The 17,150-nt window shown below is 37.3% G+C and overlaps 1 protein-coding gene across 4 annotated transcripts; it reads left to right on the forward strand.

Moving 5' to 3' along the window:
- Positions 1–157: 157 nt before the first annotated feature.
- map6a (microtubule-associated protein 6a) lies at positions 158–17,004 on the forward strand. Of its 4 annotated transcripts, XM_026273811.1 has the most exons (5): positions 158–1,344; positions 7,791–8,004; positions 10,073–10,281; positions 14,685–14,795; positions 16,478–17,004. In XM_026273811.1, exons 1-5 carry the CDS (start codon positions 650–652, stop codon positions 16,605–16,607), a joined length of 1,359 nt encoding a protein of 452 aa, XP_026129596.1. In that variant the 5' UTR covers positions 158–649; the 3' UTR covers positions 16,608–17,004. The 4 variants fall into 4 exon arrangements, with proteins under 4 accessions (XP_026129596.1, XP_026129597.1, XP_026129598.1 ...); XM_026273812.1 differs by lacking the exon at positions 14,685–14,795 and having other exon boundaries at positions 161–1,344; XM_026273813.1 differs by lacking the exon at positions 14,685–14,795 and having other exon boundaries at positions 161–1,344; positions 10,073–10,244.
- Positions 17,005–17,150: the final 146 nt, after the last annotated feature.

Consider the following 17,150-nt stretch of genomic DNA (forward strand, 5'->3'; position numbering starts at 1 on the left):
AAACTTCAAAACTATAAAGCCTATATACAGAGAATAATTATACGATATGTATTTTTTTCAAGTGTTACTTGATCAAATATTCATATTTAATAATTAATTATATTTTTCACAATAATAATAAAAAACACTTTACAGTGGAAATCCTCGTGAGCACAAATGAACGAATTTTAAAATGGTTAATTCTGCAGTTCATTATCAGTAGGTATGTTTGAACTCTTTTGAGCATCCCTCCTGATTTGATATTCTCAGGACTCTACTTCAGTGGGCGGGGACTCGAACGCGACTCCGCCCACTGCAGACGCTACGTGATAATGACAGTGGCAGGTGATGCAGCTCTCGGTGGATGCTGAGCGCAGGAGGCTCGCGGGAGGGGCTGCTGAACACCTCCCCGTATTCTAACGAGCGCAAGGGGATCAGGACGAAGCTAAACCAGAATATATTTCACTTATAAAAAAACCGCAATGCCTCTTTTGCACTGGATTTGTTTCCTGACAGCATCGTTTTAGGGAAAAACATTTCGAATCGGACATTTTGTGTTCCCCCGGCCGCGAGGCACAAGAGCGCGTTTAGTTCCACAGACTAAATACAAAACAGCTTTGAGAAAAGGAAAAGATTGACATAACTCAAGGTAAGACGTTTGCAGACCATCATGGCATGGCCCTGTATCTCCAGAGCCTGCTGTATGGCTCGGTTCTGGAACCAGCTGGACGAGGCCGACATTGCGGTGCCGCTGGTTTTCACCAAGTTCTCAGACGTGTCCGAGATGCAGCATCTTCACCTGCAGCAGCCCGCGCCGAAGGAACCGCAGTCGCTTCCCAACGACCACGACGAGGTGACCAAAGGACCTGCAGCCCAGGAGGAGAACGTCTCAGGATCTGTGATGCGCCAGGACTATAAACACTGGAAAGTTCGCCCGGAGCCCAGCTGCAAGCCCAAGAACGAGTACCACGGCCCCGAGGTTCCTTTTAACAACGAGACCCAGTATCAGAAGGACTTCAAAGCCTGGCCTATCCAAAAGAGGGGAGATCATCCTTGGATCCCCAAACCCTCTCCGACCATCTCAGCAGGCAGTGACCGCATCCCTGACAGACCCAAACACTCCTCAGAGAATGGGGTGGAAAAGAGTGAGATTGCTGACAAGGTGCAAGAGAAGGAGATCCTGTCTAGTGCCAGGAAAAAGAGGCAAGCAAAGAAAGGGACCATGCTTCCTGAAACCAAAGCTGGCGTGAAGTTGGACCTGCAGAGTGTTGGGGATGCCCCCACTACAGAGGGTGAAGGGAGGGCAGCTGTGGATGCTCTCAACCAGCAGATCAAACAAGAAGTCACCTCTGGCAGCTCCTACAGGTATGAATGGCTGAATGATTATCAGTGAGTGATCGTACAGTAGTGGTTCTCAACTAGGGGTCCGGGACCCCCTCGGGGCCTCAGCAAACTTCCTAAGGGCCCTTAAGATGACTAAAATGATATAAAATGAGACAAAACAATTATTAAAATAAGCTAAAACGGCAAAAAAATTTAAATCTTATTTTAATTCACCCTATCAATAATGTAGTTTTTATAAAGGACCTGGATTCCCACTATATTGGAAAGTTTTGAGAAAGCCTAAATTTGAAAGTGTTTTAAAAGTCAAATTTGTAAATCCTGGAATGGTCATGAAACTGAATTAAATCGCAAAAAGTCAAGGAAATAAGTGGTTTTGTCACATTGAACATTGACATTGTTGTCATTGACAGAAACGAGTCAAAAAGGTTGAGATCCGCTATTGTACAGGGATTCAGATGAATATATACTTTATACAGCATACTTGACACGACAAGAAGACACTGTTATAGATCTGAGCATCAATAGATGTGGATAGACGAGACCAAATGCCCCCACAATTAAAGTAAAACACAAATTGAGCAATTGTGCTAGCGAAATAACAATAAATAATATTTCTAAAAAAGGAAAAATTATTTAAGTAAGGGTTCGTTTAAGGGGTTAAGAGATATCATTAGACCGGTATAAAAACAGATGGAAAGTGTATTGTGGAGTGAAAAAAAGCAGACAATGGAGGTCAGCTGTGGGTTAAATCTTGTGTATACTGCTCTACTAACACCTACAGATGGCAGGACGTGTAGGGGGCTGGAGCAGAAGCTGTTTCTGGAAAAGGCTTTCATTTTCTTCAGGGTTAATTTTAGGGCAAAGTGAGGTCAGCGAGTGCATTGTGGGATTCTCAGTTGTAAATAATCCATTTGTTGTGAAAGTGATGCAAAATTTTCAGGTTTGTCAAATTCAGAGAGCACTCTTTTTTTTCCAGCTCTAGCGTATTGCTTTTATCTGCCTGTCTTTGTTTAAAACAGATGGAGCTGAAGTTTATAGTGCTGTGCTGTTCCTGGTCCCACTTGGTATTCAGTTGGCTTTCAGTCACTTTTTTATTGCAAACAGTGAACAATAACTGTGAAAAGAAAGAACTTTCGTCCTCTTCTCAGCACAGCTTCCTCAATCACAATTCACAAGTCCGTCATTGTCATTGTGGAGTATTTGTGTTTAACAGACAGGTGGCAATTAGTCCATTATTCGCCCACTCATTCATGTGCGCTTACAAATTACTCATGCGCAGCTGAACAAAATTGAGCTTTTTGATACTGACAATTATGATAAAGTGCCTGTGGTGTTGCACATTTGCCGGTTGCTTTGGATAAATGTATTACATTTAGCCTAAATTGCATTTGAATGTTGCCTTCAGACTTGCATATATATGTGACCCTGGACCACAAAACTGATCTTAAGTCACTGGGGTATATTTTTAGCAATAGCCAAAAAAACTTTGTATGGGTCAAAATTATTGGTTTGTCTTTTATGCCAAAAATCATTTGAATATTGAGTAAAGATCATGTTCAATGAAGATATTTTGTAAATTTCCTACTGTAAATTTATCAAAACGTAACTTTTGATAAGTAATATGTATTGGGAGGAATTAATTTGGACAACTTTAAAGGCAATTTTCTCAGTATTTAGATTTTTTTGCACCCTGAGATTTCAGATTTTCAAATAGTTGTATCTCGGCCAAATATTGTCCAATCATAATAAACCATACACCAATGGAAAGCTTATTTGTTCAAATACTGTATAACTCTCAATTTCAAAAGATTTACACTTAAGACCAGGTCCAGGGTCACATATTAGGCTGATGTTATTTGTTGTGTGAGAAGTTTTATCTCAAAATGCCTCATGGTGCATCAGGGCACATTTCATATTTCCTGTGTGGAAGTTTTTTCTTCTTGACTAGGAGGAGAATAAACAAGAGGACAAAACACAGTGTCATCAGTTCAGTTTGCATGACAGTGCATGCATTGATTGTTACAGGGCGATTTTTTTAAACGGAAAAGCTCAGAATTAGTTTGACTTATTCTCATGATTAGTTTAATGCTGATTTTTGCTTTGTTGCTGTGTCATGCTAAAAAGCAGTGACAGGGCTTAAGCTTAATTATGACAACAGCTGATAAAATTGGATATATATCTTCTTACTGTAAGAAGCCTGTAAAAAGCATTCTGTGGTGCTTTGTTTTAAGCCAGAGAAATCACAGGTGTGTCTTTACAGGATGCGGTGGAGAGGAAGTTGCTTGTTTCACTTATCTGTGTCTCTCGCTCTCTCTCCCTGAAGATCAATATGCTTAGGTTTGCAGTTTATCTCAGATTTTTCTGCGCAGAATCTTGGAATAGCTTATTGATTTTTGCAGTTTAAGTGTTTAGCATTTATTTTATATTTATAAATTATTTTAGGTTTGTTACTTATGCAATGTCGACTTTAAAATATAACACCATACCTCTGATTCAGATTTGTTGTTTTTGCTAACTAAAACTGTTTATAATCAATGAATATTAGATTAAACTTAAAATTAAATGAGCATTAAAAAAAAAAGTGTTTAATTGTTTTAAAATGACCAAAGCAAAATATATATCAGAGGTAAATAGAAATGTAAGAAAATGGCAAAAGCACATAAAATGAATTTGTCTTAAAATATATTTAAAAAAAAAGCTAATTTAAATAATAATACTTACAGGGCAGGTATATAATATAATATAATATAATATAATATAATATAATATAATATAATATAATATAATATAATATAATATAATATAGCAAAGCTTTTTTAGTACTAGGGAAAATATATTGTACTATAAAAAAATACAATTTATATATAATATTATAATAGAATAAATAGCATCTTTTTTAATACTAATTTATAATAGAATATATTATTAAAAAAAATTAACACTTTTATGCCTTTCCTTCCTTTTCTTGTATAGTGTAGTACTTGAAGGCACTGTACCAATTCAAAGACTGCAATCGATAAGTATAACAGAGGAAGCAGCAAAGAGAGAGAGAGAAATAAGAGATAGTTTTGCCTTACAGGGCAGTATTACAGTCTCATTGGGATTCACTTGGAATCCAAAGTGAATGTTAGAAGGAATATGTCATGCTGGAGGTACAGCAGCAAGATGATGCCACAGGGGACAGGAAACCTATTGATCTGACAGCAAGGCTGTTACTAGAATAAAAATGACATTAAATAATCAACTAAGCAATTGCACATCTAATTAATTGCAGTGCTGGTGGATTAATAAAATGAATCGGTTTTACAGTATTCACTAATCCAAATACACTGTCTATTTTGGTGGCATCAAGTGCTGTGTTGTCATCTAACAGGTCTTGACTACGTCAAAATAATCAGGATGTTGTTTTTGGATCCAAGTAAAAAGCAAAACAGCTTTACATACTCCTGTGAAACACCACATTGCTCCAATGTGCCAAGTCTACCCATGATGCACTGCTCCGGCTCCCCACCACACAATTCTCTAGTGCCAGCATATCACCATAGAGACAAAGCTGTTCACAAAAGCTCAGTCTCTGGGGAGAGGAAGAGGTATAAACCTCACTGTATGCTCCAATCTACAGATGACTTTTGGTCACAGCATTAATTAAATGTGTGAGCCCATTTGAATATATACTGTGCTTTTACATTAAATTAATTCTCTAGTTTCTAAAATCTGGTGTAAAGTATTATTGTAGAACAGGGTTGATGCCGTTTATCAAATGAATGATTTGACAGCTGGTACCAAGCACTCATTCACAAAAAGCACACTAAGCTCATTGTTGGGAGTTTTGTTGTCTGTGTGTAACAGCCTTCTCTCTCTGTCTTTATGTCTTTCTCATTCTCTGTCTGTCTGTCTGTCTTTTTCAATGTGTGTGTGTTGCTGTATAAATCCTGGCTCCTCCCCCTTCTTTTATGTTTGTCCTGTGAGTATTTGGTGCCTGTGGCCTTGGACTTCCGTGAGCTTCTTTTGTGCTGCCGTTTCAAGCATTCTGACTGGACTTCATTAGTCTTATGTAACAACTTTCACTTCTTTCTCTCCGCTCCCTGTGCTCTCAACAGGGAGAGAAGAGGACCTCTCTTTAAATCAAAACACCAGCTGTATTGTCAGATTCATGTTCTCAAAGAACAGTTTATCAGGAATACATGATGTTTTAATGTATCCTTAACATACAATAAAAGAGATGAAATTCTGTCATTAATTACTCACCATCCTGTCATTCCAAACCAAACCTTAGTTCATCTTCGGAACACAAATTAAGTTTGATAAAATTTCGGTTTTTTAATAAAATCAGAGAGCTTTCTGAACCTGCATAGACAGCAACACAACTGACACGTTAAAGGCCCAGAAAGGTAGTAAAAAATCGTTAAAATAGTCCAGGTGACATCAGCGGTTAATATTATAAAACTACGAGAATACTTTTCTGTGAACGAACATCGTGGCCTGACAGGGAGGAGAAGAAATTGTTGAATAAAAAAGTTATTTTTTGTTTTCTTTGTGCACAAAAATGATTTTTGTAGCTTCATATCATTGTGGTTGAATCACTGATGTCACATGGACTATTTTAATGTTTTTTACTCCATTTCTGGGCCTTGAATGTGGTATTTACATAGCTGTCTATGCAGGGTGTAAGAAAGCTCTCGGATTTCATTAAAAATATCTTAATTTGTGTTCCAAAGATGAACGGAAAGGTCATGAGGGTGAGTAATTAATGACAGAATTGTAATTTTTGGGTGAACTATCCCTTTAAATAAATTTTTTGTAATATGTAATGTAACAACAATGTAATAATTCATATTTTTATACAGTATTTTTCATAGTTTAAGATTGAAAGTTTGGGTTTGGGTTTGGGACATGGGTCACCTCTAACAACAAAATCGACACAAAAAGGCATTATAAAAGCAAATCACAGTTTTTACAACCTGAGAATTTGAGAGTGAATTATTTTCTGTTATTTTTTGCCGTTGATAGATATTCACTTGTATTCAGCCCAAAATATTCATTGGCATGGGACATGGGGCATGATTTTCACATGCCCTGTTTTCTCTGAGGGGGTAATGTTCCCCCACATGCTGTCCCATTACTTGGTTCATCAGCTTGTTGGTCACATAATAACGGGCCCTTTCTGTTTAGAATCTTTCCTCATTCTCAGTGTACAGGAGTTTGATCTAGTAATGTTATCTAATCTTATTTCCAATAGAACAGTGTGTGATTTCAGATGTTCTCAGAGCTTTTTTAGGCCTTATAGTAAAATGTCAAAACGATTGATTCTGTTTCATACAGAGATGTATTAATTAGCTTCTTACTCACATCAGCTAAAGCAACTAATTGATCTAATGGGATGATAGTGGTACACTCTCCCTGACATCTCTTCCTTTCCTGTCAATCCTAATCAATGCTCCCTACCCCTCTGAGCTGTGATGTTACAGAATCAAAAAGAAAGAGAGAAGTCAAAAGGGAATTTTACAATTATGTTTTCAAGTCCTGAAAATGAATAGAATTCATGTAAATATTTACAGTCAATATCCATTATTCCATCTTTCCTCAGAAATCCTCAGCTACAGAAACATTGCTCACAAGACATCATGATTCGGTGCACAAACTTGTGTGAGTGACTCTTTAGTGCTGGTCTCAGGGAGAGCATTCTGTCTATATGTGTGCGTGTTAGATGCACTGCGGATAAGTTGCATGTTGGGTAATCTGCAATGCACATAAACCATGAAGTATATACCATTTGTCTGTGTCATCTCAGTGAATACAGACTCATTACTCATCTTAAAGGAGGGGCTGCTGCCTCAGGAAAAACTCTCTGTGATGCAGATAGGTGGGGGGCGGGGGGGGGGGGTGGATTCCCGGCTTTAGGGAGGGTGTATATCAATCTAGATCTATAATGCAGTGTCTATATATAACAGTACCAGGTAGTTATGTTATATGTAGTCTTTCTTGTATTGTATGTGTAGAGGCTTGATGTGATTTTTAAATAGTTTTATTGATGTGTTTGTTCTATCAGAACCTACGAATGACAAGGAAAGCAGCAATTGTTGACCAAGTAAAATTAAAAATCAAATTTTGTCTATGATATATGCTTTTTTATTCAGAAGAAAAATGGATCAGAAATATTGATGACTCATCTTAGACTTGGATGGTTTAGCCAATCAAATGCTCTCTAGAATGAGAATGTCCCGCCCCCACATGCCACAGACTAACAAATTACAAACTGTGAAACTAAAGCCTACTGGATTAAACAAAACAGGGGTCATGGTTTTCTTCCAATAATTTCCCCAACTCAGTTTTATTGGTGGACTTTAAGGATAATATTTCTGTCATACTCTGTACTGTGTGGTCTTGAAATTCAATATGTGTCGCTTGAATCCCCCACTACACTCAATCTTCCAATAATTGTGATGCTATCTGTTTCTGAATGTCAGGACTGAGTATAAAGCCTACACAGACGTGAAACCTGTGAAGCTCATCAGGGCCAAGTCTCAGTATCAGCCTCCCGATGAGAAGACGGATCTGGAGACCAGCTACAGCGCCACCTACAGGGCCTACCAGGCCACTCAGCAGCCAGATGACAACAAAGCCTTGGAGAGGAGGAGGATACGCACACTGTACCATGAGCCTTACAGAGAGAGCAGTAAGGTACGAGCTTCTGTGTGGAAGTTAAGTAAAATAATACAATATTTAGATTAGCAGTTGGATCTTTCAGTGTTAATGAACTTAATTCTTCCCTAATTTTTGAATGTGTGGTTACATTCTTGTTTGTAAGGGTGTTTGTGTTGCAGAAGGCTGGAAATCAATTATTGGGTTCAGTAACTTGATGTCAGCAATCTTTGTACTCAGTGGCTGGAAAATAACTCATATCTCAGCAGTACCTTTTTGAAATAACTTTGGCCTCAAGCTTTCAGTGTCTTAGTGAATCAGCATCAGCTCTTTATTTTATTTTACTGAGCTGACTAGCTTTACAATATCATCATAGTCACTCAGACACTATGGCTAATTATTATTTTTGCAATCAGTGCTTGTTTTGAGATCAGTGTACTATGTGACTTTATGAGCTATTTTTAAACAAAACGCAGTAAAATAGATTTTACTTTAAATTCAAAATGCATGTTATTGATCTGTTTGTGAATAATTCATCCATGCATGTTTCTTTTCTGACATTACAGAAAACTTTGACCTCATAATTCCTAAATCTAAAATTCCTTTGCGACAGTTTAGTCAGCTTATACTCGCATCCTTCTTACAGTTAAACTTCAAAATCAAATTCAGATCTGCCCTCATCCAAAAAAAAAGATGGATGGATTTTTTCCCTTTCTCTTCCCTTTTTTTTCCAGTTCGCTTAAATATACATCACAATACAAAAGAAAATAGCTACTTCTGTTTCATCGCATCTTCAATAAATGTGCCTTCTCTTTTTTTACGTTATTCCTTTAAAGAAAAATTGACATTTAAAGGTCCAATATGGCACACTTTTCTGGAGTTTTATTTTAGGTTTTGATGTCCTTAAGAATATATATTCCCGGTATAATTACCAAAAACCATCTCATCATAATTTTACAGCTTCTTTCTCAGGAGGTCTGCTAAGAACAGGTCTTTTTTAGCCTGTCTAATTAATATTCATGAACGTCTCTTCTGATTGGCCTGTTGTTTTCTGAGAGATGCACAGCCAGGCAAACCACAGGTAACTAGGGTCAGTCGACGTCGCAGCACTAGCTGGAGGCAGCAAAACAGCGAAACTGGAGGTGGCCCACTTAAAATATAATTTTGTTGTGATGGGTGACAGAATCGACGTAATACAGTCTCAAATTAGGAATTTGATCACATATCTGCTACCACTGCCAGACAAACCAAACTGATGACAGCTATGGTTAAACATGATAAAACGAGGAGACTGGAAAGAAACCATCGTCAAAATTGCTCGTGTTTGCAGCGCACACTGATTGAAAAGGTTCGATAAAGTATTGTCTATTGTTGTAATGGACGAGTCTACAGATTGCCGTATGTTTCTTGAAATGTATCGAAAATTGAAATGTATTTACATCTCCAACATGAAGTGCTAGATAGACATGATGAGTTTGTCTTTACTATACACGTTAGATGTGATCCACCTCATAGTAACAATCCTGTCAGATCGTCCATCCTTTGAGAGAGAGTGTAACGTTACAGGTCGGCCGATCTGGTTTCGTGATTAAAGTTAATCTTTTCGACATGTTTCAGTGCTGTTGTTGCTCAGTGCTCCGCAATGGCACGGACGCGATGTTGTCTGGGGGGCCTCGATACCATAGTGTATCGAAAAATGTCTTGTAAGTTGAGTCTTTAAGTCTGTAAAAACATCAAGTTGAAAAAATAAAACCAAAGTTTTTTGAGGGGATATGTAATGTTATCTTGTTTAAATGGATTTCATAAAATTGGTACTGAAAATAGTATCACTCGGGAACCGGTATTGAAGTCAAGGTATTGGTATTGATATCGATATGGAACATTTTTGAACGATACTCAGCCCTAGTTCAATTTAATTCAATTCAAGTTTTTTTTGGATAGAGCTTCTCACGATACAAATCGTTGCAAAGCAGATTTACAGAACATTTCAGTTTCTGTTTTAAATTTTCTACATTATATTTAGTAGCTTATCAGTGGTGACTACATAGCCCTATTCATGTAATGGTAGTAAAATACCATTTGTTGTATCATTTTATGTCTTAAACAGGTGGAGAAAACCAGTCTTCCTCGCTCCAAACCCAAGAAGAGCACATCCACCACAGCTGGCAAACCGTTGAAGAAGTCCAAGGAGAAGCAGGTGACGTTGGTGCGCGGATTGAAGAAGAAGAGCGCAGAGAACCAGCCGGAGAGCAGAGCGGCGCAGGGCGACAAGGAGAAAAGTAAAGAGATCAACAACAAACTGGCTGAGGCGAAAGAGTAAAAACCATTGCACTTCTTCTCTCATTTAATCTCTTCCTGAAAGGGTTAAAGCAGAACGAAGGCTGCAAAATTATTTTACAAGAGGTTCTCATTCCTTTACTGGTCTGTCCATTGCTGCCCCCTCCCTCTCTTTCTCTCTCTTTCTCTGATGCACCTCTCGTTTTATTCCTCTCTGTATATTTCCAATACCCCTCTATCTCTCACTCTCTCTTTTTCTCTAAGAGGTCAGTGGGCTGATTTGACACAATTTTCAGGGTTGGATTTGATGTTTTTCTCCTCTTTTGCCTCACAATCCCGCTCAGTGACATCAAAGCGTTTGCATTTACTATAGCTCCACCCACTCTCCTCATCTCAAGACGAGGTTTCCATGGCAACCCCTCTGCTGGTTGGCCAGTGGATGCTCTTATCTTGCATGGAGCCATTGGCTCTGTATGTATTTACCATCAGATGCACAGACTGGTGGGTTTCATTTATCAAGGGTTTTACAATGAAGCCAATTTATATCCAATCATGCTTTTGAATTTAGTTTTATGTAAATTGGGCGACACACAGAAACCACAAAGGCTAATTCCTCCATCAAAAATCTTTGATAAATGTGCATCTTTGGTTTTAAGACTGTTAATCTGCTTGCCTTGCCTGTTTTATGTTGTCAATTTAGTGAGCAAGCTCCTAAGTGATATGTTATGATCTCAGATCACTTTGGTGCTGTGATGATTTGAATTATTCTGTTTATTTTCTTGAAAACCATTCCATATTATGAAAATGTTTTTGAATCATTACAGGAACAGGATATCTCCAAATAGAACACAAGTATCCCCAAAAAGCATCTGTCAAGGTCATACAAAAATAAGGCCTTGTTTTGGCCCACTTTGTTGCTTACACAACCAACTGGATTATTACTGTAACATGAAATCGCATTATGGGATGTACTGTAAACTTGTCTTTGGATAGAATAGGATTTAGATGTTTTTGTTAGAAATTTAATTTATTATAAACTAAAATATGTGTATGCATTGTTTGGTTTTGAGAACTTCTGTTCCATTTTGCACCATAAATTATGTAAGGATCACAACACAACATTTAACATTATATCTTCCACTCTACCCAACTGTTTCTTTTTCTCTGACATGCACACTTCCCATCCCCCCTTAGGGAGCCCCCGAGGTAGACAGATGGGGGATCCCAAAAGTAGAGGGGGAACTAAAAAGATCAATGGATTAGCCAGCCTTAAAATCAAAGCCCTTCTTTATGTGGATGCAGATTCAACCTATGAATTATGAATCACTTTTCCCAGAGTGTCTCCTGCTTTGTTTTGCTCCTGCATCCCCCCGTTGTTCAATGACTGACATAACCTGTATTCTTGACTAATTGTTCTGTTTGTTATTACGTGTCTCTCGATGTAATGGTAAGTCAAATACAGTCTGTGAGGAATGCTGTCCGTTTACTCGCAACTGCATGATCATGACATCTTTGTTTGTTTTGTTGGCCCCAAAAAGGCCACTTCCCAAGATGCACATGTATGTAAGATGAAATGTCATGTGACATTTACTTGGTAACAAAATTGACATACAAGCCCTCATCACAATCTCTGAGTCACCTTAGAGGTTGTTAGTTTATAATGCAAATTTAAACCTAATTTAAAGGTAAAATAATCTGTCATAATTTACTCACCCAAACAAAGTCTTGTTTGGAATAAAGTCTTGATTGGAATGACTTTAGGGTGAGTAAATGATAGAATTTCATAGTTTTTGTAGGGATATCCCTTTTTTCTAAAGTTTAATGCTGATACATTCACAGAAATGATTTTATTTTGGCAGTGAATCTTTTAAGATATAATCTGATCAGGCCTTATGTAACAACATAATCATGGGTTTGTATGTGACATGAAACTGTCACGGATTCATGTCAGTTTGTGATGGAGAAAACAAAGATGTTGGTAGTTCATAGGACTGAATGGCATTCATTTCAGTTTCTAAGGGTGTATTCACACCAGAAAAGTCCTAGTTCACTTGCTTTGGTCTGGACCGAATACAATTTAGATTTTTTAGTTTTTGTTTGGTGCAGTTCGCTTTCACACTGCCCTTTTTGCAAGTGAACCAGAAACTGTAAAGAAAACCACACATGTGCTTAAGGTCATCTATTCATTGGTTGATCCATTCAACTGTACCAGAGTTCATTTGGAAGCGGACCGAGACCACCTCTTCAGTTGGGTCTCGGTATGGTTGTTTTGTCCGAACCAAATAAGACAGGTGTGAATATACCCTAAATGTCTTCATTTGCTGCATTATGGGAGTGCATTGTGTAAGTTCATGCTCTGCATTGTTTTTCTTTTTTAATCATGTACCTCCCCTCGGCAAATCCTCTCTCTGTCTCCAGTCTCATCCCTTGAGGTCTTCTTCATTTTCAGTTATGTCAAGTATGTGATCTCATTGTCCTGTTTGACCAATCGGTGCACAGTAGTTCTGTAATCTGTTGCCAGATTGAAGAAATTAAGCGATCTTATCCCCTTTAAATAATCAAAAACAAGTGGCAACAAACAACTATGGTCTAGTGCAAGTAACTAAAACATTCTGGATCTAACAAAATTAACTAAATCAAATTGCATGTGTTTATGAAGATTAGGAACATTTGCATCTATTATTTCTCAATCAATTGTGTTTTCATTACAAATGTAGAACATCTTTTTAAAAATGCAGTTTCACTGCTCATGATTAGAAGTAACCTCAGATTGGCAAAAAAAATCTTAGTCAGGTTAGATGCCACATTTAATTTTTTCGTCAACTGAACAACAGCATAGTCCATTCTATAGTCACAACCACACTTTAATTCCTGTCAGAAATTAAATATGGCTGGATTCAGAATAGTATACACCTCTCATACTATTTTATAGTTCTAAATATATTTAATTAGGACAGGGATAGTAAGAGTACCGCATGCTATTCAAGTTCAGCTGTAATGTTTTATCTTTTATGGTGTGCGCCATTAGCAGAATGAGCTTGACAAACACAGCCGTTCCTCCACGTCTTTACCACTGATATACCATACCATGTAAAATGCTGTTTAGATGTATTATAACTATGCTAATCATTATTTATGAAAATATAGAATCCATTACAATGCATTATGAACACCTTGAATGTATTATATACAGGCTTCAAGTCAGAGACTACACTGCAATTCTGTTGGACATCCAGAATGTTGAATTCCTAAAGCATGAAAGTATCTGTTTCTTCAGTCTGGCTGTAGAATACAGTCACATGGAGCTCATTTTCTTCTGCGCGATGCTCTGAAGCTGACTGCGCCGCAGAGTGAGGGCCTTTTCTTGTATTTTGCAGCCTTTGGCGACTCAATCACTGTTAATATAATGTGGGAATTAGGGGAAGGCATTGTGGGGAGACAGAGGAGGAGCAGCTATTGGGGTTGTACATGTCAGTGAGTGTGTGCGCGTGCATGTGTGTGTGTGTGTGCTTAGCACAGGTGCTATCTATAGTCCATGCATACTGAAAAAGGAGAGAAAAACTGTTATGTGAAGGCCTCAGATTTAACTGTGATAATGTGAATTGTGATTTCTCTCTTGCTTGCTCATATTTATTGAAATTAATAAATGCAAACGCAGAAACAGGTGTTGTGGTTCATTCTGTTTGAGATGTGGGAGGGTTTTGGGACTCAATGGTAGGTGCATCTGTATTGTTTCTGTCTGTCTCTCTGTCTGTCTCAGTCATAGACGTCGAATCCACATGGAAGAGAACTATTCCGATGTTTATGGTTTACGTTGGGTTTTGCGGTTCTCATATTTTGTGTGTGACAGGCTCTGGAATAGGTTCTGGCATCTTTTAGGTTGTGCATATTGCTGTCATCTGAGAGTTGAGAAATATATGTCTACATCTTGAGTGAATCAGATATATTGCCGCTTTCAGTGTCTCATATGTGCAAAGTAACAAAAGATGCAAAACTTCCTATTCCAGGACCGAAATATCAGAGATGTACGTAAAAACTACATTCTGAATAGACTGAAATAGTCCTTGAAAGATCAATATGTGTCAGTCACTTTGAGTCTATGATGATTGGCTTTAATGATGTGATTTATTGATTGATTGAAATTTGGTTGATTTGCATAATGATTTTGTGATTTGGAAGTTAAAGGAATAGTTTATCCTAAAACGAAATTTGTTATCATTTACTCACCCTTGTATCATTCTAAACTTGTATGACACTCTGTGTAACTGTTCTGTCATATATGGTGATAGTTATATGGAAAAAGCATCCTGCAAAGCATTTCCACATATCAGTTTGGATGACGTGGCTGAGTTAATGATGGCGTAATCTTCATTTTCGGGTGAACTAACCCTTTAATTACTTTTAATGTTCAGCTAACGAGTGATCTTGTCGTTCGTTTGAAGGGTTATGCTAAAACAGTACCACTACATTCAGCTCTTTCAGCCCATCCGTGATATTGGTTGGGTGCAGACACTAAAGCAACATCTGTGGCGCTGTGCGATGCCTGAGCCAAGGTAATTCTCGCCTGAGATTAGTTACACTTCTTCCGCCTTCATCCGTTCTTCAGCAGCACAATTATTACTCACTGAGAGAAAGTGTAGTGTTGCTAGGTGCTTTGTAGGCTACTCTCTAGTGTTTCCATTAAAGTACACCATAAGTGTTCAGTGTTCTTCATCTTTTGATTTGCTCCCATGCGTATTCTCTTCCATATGGAAAGTGTTGGGCCGAAGGAGGTTGAATAGGAGTTTGACTGCTCATTTATGTTGTTTTCCTGTTGTTAATGTTGTTTTTGGAAGATGTTGAGCACTTACTTTGTTACAGTGGGTTTTTTTATACGTGCATGTTTTGTTTTAATGTTGCTTACCATCACATACGAGCTTGTTACTGTGTTCTTGTAGAAAAATAGATCAAGGAAAAGCCGGTATTTTATCTTAATGTATTTATCTAAGGCATTACTCCCTATAGAGGAGTTTTAAAGTGTCTTTTTTTGTGGTACTTGTAATATGAGGTACCATCAATCTCTTCTCAAGCGTTCTCAAGAATAATCCATCTCCATTGAACTTTAAATGCCACTCATAGATGAGGAGGAGATTAATGAAATTGAACTTGATGATATTTAAATCGTTATTTTCAGGACAGCACGTTGCATTCTTGTTCAGTGGTGTCGGTCTTGTTGTTTTCATGCTGGTTTTATTTCTTTGAACAATCTGAGATCACATTTATAATTACTTGATTTTTTTGTAGGATATTGGGATCCAGATGTCTGAGACCATAAAAGAGTAAAAATACTAATTTTCACAAAAAACATTTTTTTGAGTTGCTCCTGAATACAGTCGTTAAATACGATTTTAACTAAAAATAAATATTATAAATATATAATGCTTATTTATTTAATCATATAAACACTTTTTGAGATTCATATGATAAAACTAATAAGTCAAAATGTACAGTACCCTGTGATTTCATCCAATACACATACAGGAAAAAAAGAATTCTGTAAATGCGGCCAATTTTTTGAAACTGAACTGAACTGAAACTTTGAAATCTGAAAGCTGAATAAATAAACTTTATGTTGATGCATGGTTTGTTAGGATGGGACAATATTTGGTTGAGATACTGTACAACTATGTGAATAGTTAGCTATCTGTAATCTGAGGGTGCAAAAAATAATAATATTGTGAAAATCGCCTTTAAAGTTGTCCAAATGAAGTCCTTAGCAATGCATCTTTACATAATATCCTAATGATTTTTGTCATAAAAGAAAAATCCATCATTTTGATCCAAACAATGTATTGTAGGCTAGGCCTACGTGCCCTATATCTTCTATAGCGGAAGTATTCCGTTTAAGGAATTTGTTTTATTCAGTAAGAAAAAAAGTAAAAAATAAAAATAATAAAAAAAAGCTCCCGCCACGAGTAGTATCTTTTGCGCATGTTACTGTAGCGTATTTCTCACCAGAATACTCATTCCAACGCTGCTTGATCAGTTACATTGGTCTCACTATAAATAGATTTTCTATAAACAGAAATGCTGAGTAAAACGTGATCTCAGAATGCTCAAAACCTCGTTTCTTCTAGTGCGCACTGCTATCTACTGGATAAAACACCTCATGTTGTGTCTCTGTGTCTCTCTTTTTCTCTCTCTCTCTGTCGCCCTTCCGCTTCTCCTTTGGCAATAACACTGTGCTGCTCCTCAGAGAATCTGAGTCTGGCCTCGGACGAGTCAGCGATTATTATTCCGCGGGTACCTCTGGAAGAGAACCACTGGTGGAACGACCAGAACCACGTCGGGGAGTAGTCCGGTTCGCTCCGGACGTCAAGTACTGATACAAAGCACACCAGAAAGAGGAAGGCAGCTATAGACTGAGCAATGGAATAATGAGAAATATTTTAGAAAATGTTTTTGCAGACAGAAAGAGAGATGTGTTCTATTAAAGTACTGTATGTATATAGGCTGTTGTTATGTAATAGGTTCAGATTAAACGATGAGCTTCCCAATAATACTAGTACTACTAATAAAAAACATGAACAAAAAGTACCTGAGCTCCCAGACTGTTTGCAACGAATGAAATGGTGCTATACATGTATTTTGTTTCATGCTCTTTCTCAAAACATACAGTGTTACCATGATGATCATTTAGAGTAACAAATATGTCATTAAGTGCTTCATTAAAGTATAACATACTGTTTAAAAGTCTAATAAATGTGAACTAATTAGTGTTTATCTGGTTGTTTTCGTGCCTTCATTGCAATTTTCATTAAAAAAATAATGATTATGATTAATTATGATTTAATTATTCCATGCTTTTGATGTAGCTATAGGTAAAAGTTTAATTTTTTACATTAACTAAAAACAGTGGATTTTGGAAG

The sequence above is a fragment of the Carassius auratus genome, chromosome 10, assembly GCF_003368295.1.
Source record: "Carassius auratus strain Wakin chromosome 10, ASM336829v1, whole genome shotgun sequence".
NCBI classification, from domain to species: domain Eukaryota; kingdom Metazoa; phylum Chordata; class Actinopteri; order Cypriniformes; family Cyprinidae; genus Carassius; species Carassius auratus.